This window comes from Lipotes vexillifer, unplaced genomic scaffold (genome assembly GCF_000442215.2).
Source record: "Lipotes vexillifer unplaced genomic scaffold, Lipotes_vexillifer_v1.1 scaffold946, whole genome shotgun sequence".
Taxonomy (NCBI): domain Eukaryota; kingdom Metazoa; phylum Chordata; class Mammalia; order Artiodactyla; family Lipotidae; genus Lipotes; species Lipotes vexillifer.
In genome coordinates, this window is record NW_006776646.1 from 681,781 (window position 1) to 695,051 (window position 13,271).

General features: G+C 35.9%; 1 protein-coding gene across 1 annotated transcript in view; it reads right to left on the reverse strand.

The window, feature by feature from the left end:
• DZIP3 (DAZ interacting zinc finger protein 3) overlaps nucleotides 1-13,271 on the reverse strand; it is a 104,188-nt gene that overhangs the window by 20,070 nt on the left and 70,847 nt on the right. The window contains 4 exon segments of the mRNA XM_007450534.1: nucleotides 1,019-1,087; nucleotides 7,166-7,293; nucleotides 7,443-7,538; nucleotides 9,255-9,420. Coding sequence (XP_007450596.1) covers nucleotides 1,019-1,087; nucleotides 7,166-7,293; nucleotides 7,443-7,538; nucleotides 9,255-9,420 — 459 coding nt within the window.

Consider the following 13,271-nt stretch of genomic DNA (forward strand, 5'->3'; position numbering starts at 1 on the left):
TTCCTGCTGGGATTATAAAATGGTGCAGTCACTTGGAAAACAGTTTGGCAGTTCCTCCAAGTTAAAGAGTTTACTGCATGTCTCAGCAATTCTACTCTTAGGTATACACCCAAGAGAATTGAAAACATATGTCCACACAAAAATTTGTAGACAAATGTTCATACCAGCTTTATTCATAACAGCCAAAAAATGGACACAAACCAAGTGTCCATCAACTGATGAAAAGGTAAGCAAAGTGTGGTATATCCATACAATGGAATATTATTTGTCCATAAAAAGGAATGAGTACTGATACATGCTAAAACACGATCAACCTTGAAAACATTATGTTAAGTGAAAGAAGTTAATCAAAAGAGGCCACATATTATTATATGATTCCTTTTGTATGACATGTCCAGAATAAGCAAATCCACAGAGACAAAAAAATAGACTAGTGGTTCCCAGAAGCTGGGAGACAAGAGAATGGGGAGTGACTTCTAATGGACCAAGGGTTTCTTTTTAGGGTGAGAAAAATGTTCTGGAATTAGATAGTGATGATGGTTGTTCACCTCTGTACATATACTACAAACCAAGGAATAGTATGCTTTAACAGGGTGAATTTTATTCTATGTGAATTAGATCTCAAAACAGCTATTATAAAAAATATGTAAATCAGAACCAAACTTACCCAGTTTCATGAAGCAGTCACACCTAGTAGTATTGATTACAGTAAAGAAAAAAGAATTCATAAGCCCTAGTTCCTGACAGTAGTTTGTTGTGGCACCACAACTTTGCTGATTTAATCACTCTCAGCAGTTTCCCAGGGCCAGAGGCAAGGTGAACAATCCTCCCTATTTGCCTAGGACATTTCCAGCTTTTATCTGTTGTCCCAGTGTAATTATTAATACTGCTCAGTATCATGCTCAAAAGTGCCCTAGTTTGGATGACAAGTTATATGGCTACCTTAGCCAGAATATGCTGAGTGGAATCCACAGTTTCAGAGAGGGTGCACTCAACCAAAGCAACAGCTGTTTGTTACCTTTTCATAGAAAGTTGCTCTTTAAGGTTCTTGATTTCATTATCTTTAGCATGGCTCTGACGCTGTAATCTAAGAAAAGAAGAAAGAACGCCATAAAATGTTAGATATTATTTATCATTAACAGTCAGAACAACCCTACTTGCAGCTGAGGAGGGACTAAGTATGTCCATTTGGGGCCATAAATCTTGAGCCTGAAAATAACTGGACTCCTCTACCTTATTCTTCTAAGATTTATCTTTCTTACGTCTGATGTCCGATTTACTGACTTTACAAAGAAAGAACTAAGTTCTAAGCCTGAAAATCAGAAAGCCAAACTGAAGAGTTATATCGTATCCCCAGCTCAATAACTCAGAAAAATGACTTTAGCTCTTTGTTCTTTAGTTTACTCACTAGAAAACAGAGATGGCATCTTGTGATGTTCTAGGCCTATGGTGGGATTGAGAACTTCAAATTCCTTAAAGAGATAGTATATCAAGTCATGCAAACTATTAAAGACTTAAGTTCTGAAAGAAATCAGATCTTAAATACAGAAGCAATGAGGCTGTGTACAAATAAGAATTTTAATTAAAAATATACATTATGGGGCTTCCCTTGTGGCGCAGTGGTTGAGAATCTGCCTGCCAATGCAGGGGACACAGGTTCAAGCCCTGGTCTGGGAAGATCCCAGATGCTGCGGAGCAACTAGGCCCATGAGCCACAACTACTGAGCCTGCGCATCTGGAGCCTGTGCTCTGCAACAAGAGAGGCCACGACAGTGAGTGGCCCCCGCTCGCTGCAACTAGAGAAAGCCCTCGCACAGAAACGAAGACACAACACACCTAAAAATAAATAAATAAATAAATTAATTAATTAATTAAAAAAAACTATAAATTATAACAGGGGAGTCACTCAAATGACCTAATCAACAGAAGACTGGGTAAAAATTTTGTATACATCAGAAAACATAACCCATGATTAGCTTAATAACCGACATGCCAAAAACTATTAAAAGAAATGCAAAGTAACACTTTTGGGGTTGACATATATTCACATACCATTTTTGATGTTCCTCCCTTGTGCTGTAGTTTTCTTTACCACCTGTTAATCTGCTTCAATATGAAGAGATTTATAGCAAAAGCACATTTCTCTTTAAGTCTCTGATATGTTCAGACACTTGGGATACATACGAGTTTTGGTTTATATAAACTGTGAATGATAAAGCCTTAGAACAGTGATGTTACATGTTGGCTGGATTGCTCACCACTAGATTTCAGAGACCACCTACTTACATTTAAGCTTCCTGGAAGCTGTAGAGACTTACAATGAATGTTGTATTGGACTGATAAACACAAAGAAAAGAAAACAGGTCTCTTTAGATACAAAAGAGATCATGTTCTTGAGTAAAGAATAAGAAATACAAGCTTTGTTTCTGTATACTCTACAGGAGTATGTAGAGAGAACTGAAAAGTAAGTTGTAAGATTTCTAAGACTGACGTCTTTCTTTCCCATGTATACTGCCATTACTTCATTATTTTACCCAGCTCTAGTTTAGAGTAGGCGATAAGAACTGACAAAGCTGATTGGGAATTCAGAAGACCTGGATTCTTAAGTAACAGAGGATAAGGTAGGCATAGTTCCTATCATCCTGCTCATACATGAACCAGCTATATACGTTCAGGTAGTCATAACTAGTTAGTCCTATTTTTCTCATGAAAACCATGACAGGGTGGGATTAGATTTTGTTCTCTAAAATATCTAAAGTTCTCAAGCTTACTCTGGCTGGCTATGAAGTTTACTATATAAATTTTATGGACAGCAGTTTCTTAACATTTATTAAGCACTGTAATTTGTGCAAAATATGTCATTTTTGTATGTCTTCTTTATTAACACTGCAATTATCATCAACATATTGACCAGACATTTACTGTAGTATTGGCATTGAATTAGGCCAAAGAAAAAAGATGTTTTTGCTTCCAAATAAACAAGATGTTCTAAGATGAAAGAAATCAACATTTTACAATGAAAGAATATTTACATTTTTATCACATGCTCTTGGGACATGACCAGGTGAATTAAACAAAGAAAGGCTCAAAAGCTTATATGAGAATACACGCAACATTCATGCTTTCCTCCCTGGTCTGAATGCCCTCTGTCTTTTCTCCCATCTCACCCTATGTATTACCTAGCTTAGGTAAAACACTATGTCTTCAATGAAGTTCTTCCTTATCTCAACATCAAAAGTACTCTTTTTACCCCACAATATCCCTATTAAATACAGCTCCATTTGACAGTTATTTATATGCACTTTTTCAAAAAGTTAAGCTTTTCAGATAAACATAGATTCACATGCAGGTGTAAGAAATGATACAGACAGATCCCATGTACCCTTTATCCACATTCCCCCAATGCAACATCTTGCAAAATGACAATATAATAACCCACGATGTTGTCAGTGATACAGTTAAAGATAGCAAACAATTTTATCACCACAAGGATGCCTTATTTTGCCCTTTTATAGCCACAGCCACTTCCCTCCCTCTTCCATCTCCTCCTTAAAACCTTGGGACCACTAATCTAATCTATTTTTCATTTTTATCACTGTCATTTTTGAACCATTTGAAATTTTGTCATTTCAAGAATGTTACAGAAATGGAATAATATAGTATATAAGCTTTGGGGATTGGGTTTTTTCACTCAGCACAATTCTCTGATGTTGGCACGGTCTGTAGTGATATCACCATTTCACTCCTGAGGGTGGTAACTTGTGTCTTCTTTTTTGTCAGGTTTGCTAGAGGTTTGTCAGTTGCATGGATATTTTCAAAGAAACCAGCTCTTTGTTTCATGGATTTTCTCTACTGCTTTTTGTTTCCAATTTCAATATTTCCAATCTTTATTATTTCCATCCTTCTGCTTGTTTTGGGTCATTCTGCTTTTCTTCTTCTGGGTTCTTGAGGTGGGAGCTTGTACTGTATTATACATTTGAGACTTCTCCCCTTTTCTAATGTGCACATTTAGTGCTATAAATCTCAGAACCGCTTTAGCTGTGTCCCACAAACTTTGACATATTGTATCTTCATGTTAATTCAACATATTTTTATTTCCCTTGAGACCTCTTCTTTGACTCATAAATTAATTAGAAGTATATTGTGTAGTCTCCACGTGTTTGCAGATTTTCCTGTTATATTTCTGTTAGTGATTTCTAGTTTGTTTCCACTGTGATCTGAGACATGCTTTTCATGATTTCAATTCTTTTAAATTTGCTGAGGTTTGTTTTATGGCCCAGAATATGGTTTATCTTGGTATATTTCCTGTGGGTACTTGAAAGCATCTGTATTCTGTTATTGTCTGGTGAAGTGTTCTATAAATATCAATCAGATCCTGTTGCTTGATGGTGTTGTAGAGGTCTTCTATTTCTTCTTTCCATTCTGTCTGTTTTGCTTCATATATTTTGAGGCTCTGTTGTTTGGTATGTACACCTTTAGGTTCTTATGTCTTCCCAGTGGACTGATCCTTTTATCATTATGTAATGTCCCTCTTTGTCTCCAGTTTTCTTTGCTCTGAAGTCCACTGTATCTGATATTAATATAGCCACTCCTTATTTTTTGATTAATGTTTACATGGGATATATTTTACCATCCTTTTATTTTCAACCTACTTATGTTGTTGAAACTGAAATGTATTTCCTATAAATAGCATATTGTTGGATCACACTTCTTTTTGTTTTGTTTTTAAAATCTATTCTTCCAGTCTCTGTCTTTTAATTGATATATTTAGACCATTTATACTTAAGGTAATTATTGATATGTTAGGGCTTAAGTCTGCCATTTTATTATTTGTTTTCTGTTTGTTTCCTCTGTTTCTCTTTTCTTACTTTCTTGTGGGTTACCTGAACGTGTTTTAGGATTCCATCTTAGTTTATTTATAGTGTTTTTGAGTATATCTCTTTATGCAGCTTTCTTAGTGGTTGCACTAGGTATTACAATATGCATACATAGTCTACTGGTATTGATCTTTTCTTACTTCAAGTGAAGTGTAGAAGGGCTGACTCACACTGCTTTGCTGCTGTACAGTAGAGAGAGGCAGGAGCTCCCTGTTGGGTGCCTCTGGCACCAGCTGGGGAAAGCAGGGGAAATGGAGTACCACCTGGCTCCAGGGTGGAGATTCAGCTCCGCATGAGAGTAGGAATAAAACCTAGTATTGACTAGTCCCACCTTGGATCACTTTGTTAAGTCTTGTTGATGCTAGGTAGAGGTAGAGGCTTAGCTTGCAGCTGGACCATATTGATGCTATCCTGGCAGAGAAACTGGAGCACCCCTTGCTTCCACTTGGTGAGGAATGGAAGATTAGCTACCTGCTCAGTATTGCTACCCCAGCAAGGGAATCTGATTTCTGGCATCTTTTGTCAGAGTGCAGTACCTGTGTCCAAGGGGTGGTGTGGGTCTAGTGGTGTTTGGCTGGAGTAGGTGGGTAGTGCCAAAAAGGTTTCATGTTATTATATCTTCCTTTCCCTGATCCTCTGGCTAAAGGGAACAGACTTTTCTTGGCACTTTAGTGGCCCCCCTACCCTGTGCTTACTGACAGTTGCATGTTGGAGGTTTCTGCAGTGCCCTGTCTAGGATACATGGGAGGCAATTTTTAAAAAATCACTGTCACATCATTCTTTCAAGTTCCAAGGTTTCTAGACAGTCTGCTTCCTTCTACCTTTCAGAGTCTTCCCATGTTTGTTGTGTTCTATCCAGGGTGTTTAAGTTGTAAGAAGGAAGACTTGCAAGTAACAGAGATACTACATTTTGGTGGAACTGGAGGTCCCTCTGTTATATGTAATTTTAATCCTCTCATATTAATCTATACTTCCCAGTAGCTCACAGTTAATGTCTGATGTGTCTTGGTATCCTTTGCATGTGCCTTACATAATTCTTCGCATACTGTGGGAACTTGATAAAAGTTTGGTGAATGTTCAGCACTGAATGTTCCTTGTGTGAAGACATATGCAGTCCCTAAAGTGGTCTGTTTGTAGTCTCAAGCATACAAGGGAGTCTGGGTAAGGTATTAGAGTTGAAGAGGGATATCTCAGATAGCAAAGGAGAGAGACAGGTCATCTGCATGGATGGCATTACTTTTCTGATCTCTGATACTATATAACATATTTATGGATTGGTCATTGTCTTTCAGGCTAAAAGACAAAATTTTGAATCCTGAAGTGTGGGTTCTTAAGTGATTTCAGTCAGTTTAATTTGTCCAAGCTATTTTAGGTCCACAAAACTGAAAGTGTTTGCAACTGATACCATGTTGCCAGAGCTATGGCATCCTGTTCTCCCAAAAAACCTGTTCAGGTTGGATGAAATGTTATGTGGGAGAAAATTTAAGACCAAAATCTCTGCCTAATATTTCCCCAATTTAACTATTGACATCTTGGACTCCTTAAACTAAGATATTCCCTAGAATCTGTCTATTTTCCCTATTAGCAGTCTAGGAACTGCAGTGGATTTCAAATTAGAATGATGGATGACTGGTATTTTGTGGTAGTACTGTTTATTAAAATAATGTGTCACAAATTATATTACTATTTCACTTCAAAATGGTTTGAGGCAGTGGTTAGTATAAACAGAATGGAGCAGGATACTCATTTTTCCTTATTAAATCAGAATTTTTAGTCTCAGGCATTTTTAATACTTGAGGTTGTAAGAGAAATAAGATTGATGGGGTGAAAAGATTCTCCGGGAATTTGATTTGTTTCCAATCTCTTGCGCTTAGAACACAAACACTCTCAGAAACCAACATTAAAAGGTATGAAAGTGAGTCAGTGATGTCTTTGAGGAATGTACTTACCATATGCTATAAAGAAACAGCCAATCATTAGTCACATTTTTACAAATTAGAGTCATGACCTGAAAGCTAATTATCATTCTCATGTAATTCTATTATCTTCACACTTATTCAGCCAATACATGAAAAGCTTGATATTTAGAGTGAGCAGCTGCTTATTTCTCAATCCAGCTGGCAAGGCAAAATATAGTGGGTTTTTAAGCAGTTGCAGCCCTGTGGTTGGCAGTTCCTAATGTGCAGTCACAATGCCACCTAGTGGCTACATAGGGATTATCTTTTAAAGGATACTGTTCATTATGGAGCAAACCCAGAATTTTCTTCTATCAACAGATTTGCACTTACTTGGACACCTTATTGATTCCAAAAGCCACTTGTTGGTTAAGAGATGAGATGATTTTATCTTTCTTTTTAACCTGCATTTGGTTTTCTTGCCACCGAAAAGTCACTGTTTTCAATTGTCTTTTGAAATCCTGATCAATGAAAAATATTATATCAGTTAATTCTGTTCAAGCCACCAGAAATTTAAAGAAAAAACTGGACTCTTTAAAAATATATACCATTAAATTGAACATTTGAAGTACCTCTAACTTGTCTCAGATATAATGGCAAAAATACTTACTTCACACTGATAGTGCAATTTACAAAACTGCCGTTGTCGAGCAAGCTTTTGCTTCTCAGTTTCTCCATATTCTGTAGTTACCTTGTTGGTTGAGCCCTATTGAGCAAATGGAATATTCATGCTTTATTTTCCTCTTTAAAAAAGCACTAATATTATAGAAATTTAAATGAAAAACACTACTATTATTGTTACTTAAAGGGGATTTAAGTTGCTGTCTAACTCATACGCATGCATTATCGGTTTCAATGCAAATACCACTTCTCTGATTAGTTTAAATAAACCTACCTCTCTCCAATTACAGCATTCACTAAACAATACCATAGTTACTTGTCTACTGCTGCTACTACTGAATAATGCTATCTGTATGCTTACCATTTTTAAAGCATTTTTTGTAATGCTTTTATTGTCATAAGAACCATATGAGGTAGGCACTCACTACTACTTTAGAGATGATAAAACTGAGTAACTTGCCCAAGGTCACACAGTAAGTGAAGGAGCCAGAATTCTAAACTCAGGCAATCTTAACTGCTAAACTACTTAATTATTACCTTAGTAATTATCACCTTAGGTTAATGTTCAACTTCTCCACTGGATTATAAACACTGTGATCACAGGGACCATGTCTTAGCATAGCTCTTGACACAAAGTAAGTGCTAAGTGTTGTTTTTTTTTGGTTTTTTTTTTGCGGTACGCGGGCCTCTCACTGCTGTGGCCTCTCCCGTTGCGGAGCACAGGCTCCGGACACGCAGGCTCAGCGGCCATGGCTCACGGGCCCAGCCGCTCTGCAGCATGTGGGATCCTCCCAGACCGGGGCACGAACCCGTGTCCCCTGCATCGGCAGGCGGACTCTCAACCACTGCACCACCAGGGAAGCCCCTAAGTGTTTTTTGAATAAATGAATGAATAAACATTTTTCAAAAGCTGTGTGACATTTTCGTTCTATTTTTTGAGTTCTTATAGCTGTTGGATGAAAACCAAAGGCCCCACATTTAAACTTTAGTGTGACATCCAAAGCTTAGAATATGTCATTTCAGTTAAAATATATGTATATATTTTAATTAGAAAGGAGACAAAAAGGCATGACAATTATACTAATGTACTATCAGCCAGGAAATTGTTTGTACTAACTGCATCCTTAGATATCAACATTACTATATATTATATATTATTATACTTAAACCATGGAACAGGATATCATATATTACCTCAGTACAGAATTCTCATGGGTAGGTTAAGCAAGTGATTTTTTTTTTAAATAAAGTTTTCTATATGTTTTGTCTCATTAAGTGCTCTGCTGAGCACTAAAATCATGTTCATATGCCCCTTCATATATAAGTATGTCATTCCCAGCACGACTACCACCAGGAAAGGAACCAAAAAATTTGTTTGTTAATATTTTTTGTAGATATTTCATGGTAACAAAAAGGTTTAACTTTTTGAAAAATGAAAGTAGATTTGTTTTATAAAACTATTTTTCTCATGAAATTTAATCCTATGGGATTATGCCAGGGTATTTTTTTCTTCCCTGTGGTATTTGAAAACTCTTTATAAGGAATGCATTTGTAATCAACTCTGCCCAATACTTAAAACCAGGAAATGGTCTGAGGACTAAAGTGAGAAGTTTCCAGTTCCTAGGGTTCTTTTTTCTGTCAGCCATCCCTCTGTCCCTCCTTTCCTGTTTTTTCTTTTTCCTCAGAAACACAACATAAATCACTAGGTTAACATGCTGTTCAAAGAGTCATGGGGAAAAAATGGTTAACAATTGTTCTGGAAGAAGGAAGGCAGGGCTGTATCCTCTCAAATCAGGCTTACCTGCTCTATCATGTCCAGAATATGCAGTTCATCCAGGCTATAGAACTTGTCTTCAGTTGCAGAATCTTCTTGAACATCACTTGCATCATCTTTCATAAATCCACTGATTGAGTATAGATTTGCTTGTTCTTTCTTCAACTGCTCTTCCTTACCTATCATATTTGGACTACAGGGGTGACATAATCAATGTGATCTTTTATAATTGTATAGTGCTTTTCATCTAAGCCATTATTTCCCAAATTAATATTGTACTGGTCTCATGAGATGCTCAGATCAGAAGGGCTCATAGTCAAAGTTTGGAGAGTGGTCATACTGTGTATTTCTTTTGAAGATTCACAATGCATTTTAGCATATTTCAGATAGCACTCAACTGAGGTACCTATTCTGTTCATAGTAGTGTCTTTAAGAACTATCAGAATATGGAGTTCACTTTTCAAATTATAACTATTAACATCAGTTACTTTGAGAAACAATACTTTGGGAAATATTGACAAGCATGTCCACATCTGCTATATTATTTAATCATCACATCATTCTTGACAACTAGGTTGGTTTAATCAACTTCAATGCTTAGGTCCCATGTACATTTAAATAAAGGGCTGCAAACAGCAATATAAAGTAGATTAAAATGGAGGTTTCTTTTGTAACAGGACTTTAAAAAAAACTGTAGTGATAATGAATTAAAGTAACTAGGAACCACTGTGAAAACAATGAAAATATTACATGTACAATGACAATTAACTCATTTTTATACCTATGTCTAAAATTTAAATGCATGCTACTATCCTTTCAAGTTGGCCCACTATTTAGTAGCTATGAATTTCCTTCCTAATCTCATTGAACAATAACAAGAAATAGAACTTTTACTTATAGCATGATATGTATTACTTAACTTTATAAGTGAAAGAAAATTATTTTTATTTTATTATTAGAAAGAAAATAGATAACTCCAGGATGCATCAGTACTTATTTTAGGCCACCGAGACCTAGCAAAAAAATGATATCTAACGCTTGTAGAATAACTTGTAAAACACTATAAAACAGTCATTAGGTATCACTGAAGTATTCTAGACTGACTCAAATATTTTGGAAAGTTCAATGAAATAAACTGCTTGTGTAGACCACAGTTCAAAAACCCAATCAGTTTTCCATATAGCTTAAAAAGCTGTTAAAAAATTACATTTTTCTGACACCCCAACACTGTAAAAATATGAATCTGTAGTTTTGAAAAGCTCCAAAAGATTATTCCTAAATCTTTAAAGTATGATAATAGCATTATGATAATATAGAAAAATATTCATCTCTTATTAAAGAGATGCAAACTGAATCATGTAGAGGTAAAATTATATGATGTTTGGGACTGAAAACATTCAAAAAAGAACAAAATGTTAAGGGAAAAATGAAGCACATATGGAAAAACAGTGCTAACTGTCGAATCAGGATGATAGGTATACATACAAATGTAGATATATTATTCTCTTTACTTTTGTGTGTATTTGAAAATTCTCATTTAAAAACAAAGCTCGCTGCATGATTTGATGATCATCCAGGTATGGCTCTATGCTGTAAGTCAAAATGAGCAAAATGACTGATAATATTGTTTCATTCTTTACTAAGTTATTTTTACGGTATCTAGACATAGCATGAAAACACACACACACAAAAAAGCTACTGGAGAGGGCAGACAGCAGAAGCAAGAAGAACTACAATCCTGCAGCCTGTGGAACAAAAACCACATTCACAGAAAGATAGACAAGGTGAAAAGGCAGAGGGCTATGTACCAGATGAAGGAACAAGATAAAACACCAGAAAAACAGCTAAATGAAGTGGAGATAGGTAACCTTCCAGAAAAAGAATTCAGAAAAATGATAGTGAAGATGATCCAGGAACTCGGAAAAAGAATGGAGGCAAACATTGAGAAGATGCAAGAAATGTTTAACAAAGACATAGAAGAATTAAAGAACAAACAAACACAGATGAACAATACGATAACTGAAATGAAAAATACACTAGAAGGAATCAATAGCAGAATAACTGGGGCAGAAGAATGGATAGGTGACCTGGAAGACAGAATGGTGGAATTCACTTCTGTGGAAAAGAGTAAAGAAAAATGAATGAAAAGAAATGAAGACAGCCTAAGAGACACCTGGGACAACATTAAACACAACAACATTTGCATGACAGAGGTCCCAGACAGAGCAGAGAGAGAGAAAGGACCCAAGAAAATATTTGAAGAGATTATAGTCAAAAACTTCCCTAACATGGAAAAGGAAATAGCCACAAGTACAGGAAGTGCATAGAGTCCCATACAGGATAAACCCAAGGAGAAACATGCCAAGACACATAGTACTCAAATTGGCAAAAATTAAAGACAAAGAAAAATTATTGAAAGCAGCAAGGGAAAAATGACAAATAACATACAAGGGAACTCCCATAAGGTTAACAGCTGATTTCTCAGCAGAAACTCTACAAGCCAGAAGGCAGCAGCATGATATATTTAAAGTGATGAAAGGGAAGACCCTACAACGAAGATTACTCTGGCCAGCAAGGATCTCATTCAGATTTGACAGAGAAATCAAAAACTTCACAGACAAGCAAAAGCTAAGAGAATTCAGCACCACCAAACCAGCTCTACAACAAATGCTAAAGGAACTTCTCTAAGTGCGAAACACAAGAGAAGAAAAGGACCTATACAAAAAAACCCAAAACAATTAAGAAAATGGTAATAGGAACATACATATCGATAATTAACTTAAATGCAAATGGATTAAATGCTCCAACCAAAAGACACAGGCTCACTGAATGGATACAAAAACAAGACCCATATATATGATGTCTACAAGAGACCCACTTCATACCTAGGGACACATACAGATTGAAAGTGAGGGGATGGAAAAAGATATTCCATGCACATGGAAATCAAAAAAAAAGCTGGAGTAGCAATACTCATATCAGATAAAATAGATTTTAAAATAAGGAATGTTACAAGAGACAAGGAAGGACACTACAAATGATCAAGGCATCAATCCAAGAAGAAGATATAACAATTATAAATATATATGCACCCAACATTGGAGCACCTCAATACATAAAGCAACTGCTAACAGGTATAAAAGAAGAAATCGACAGTAACACAATAATAGTGGGTGACTTTAACACATCACTTACACCAGTGGACAGATCATCCAAAGAGACAATTAATAGGGAAACACAAGCTTTAAATGACACAATAGACCAGATAGATTTAACTGATATTTATAGGATATTCCACCCCAAAACAGCAGATTACTTTCTTCTCAAGTGCACATGGAACATCCTCCAGGATTGATCACATCTTGGGTCCCAAATCAAGCCTCAGTAAATTTAAGAAAATTGAAATCATATGAAGTATCTTTTATGACCACAACGCTATGAGATTAGAAATCAATTACAGGGAAAAAAACGTAAAAAACACAAACACATGGAGGCTAAACAATACATTACTAAAAAACCAAGAGATCACTGAAGAAATCAAAGAGGAAATCAAAAAATACCTAGAGACAAATGACAATGAAAACAGGATGATCCAAAACCTATAGGATGCAGCAAAAGCAGTTCTAAGAGGGAAGTTTATAGCTATACAAGCCTACCTCAAGACACAAGAAATATCTCAAATAAACAACCTAACCTTACACCTAAAGGAAAGAGAGAAAGAGGAACAAACAAAACCCAAAGTTAGCAGAAAGAAAGAAATCATAAAGATCAGAGCAGAAATAAATGAAATAGAAAGAAAGAAAATAGCAAAGATCAATAAAACTAAAAGCTGGTTCTTTGAGATGATAAACAAAATTGATAAACCATTAGCCAGACTGATAAAGAAAAAGAGGGAGAGGACTCAATTCAATAAAATTAGAAATGAAAAAGGAGAAGTTACAACAGACATGGCAGAAATACAAAGCATTCTAAGAGACTACTACAAGCAACTCTATGCCAACAAAATTGACAACCTGGAAGAAATGGACAAATTCTTAGAAAGGT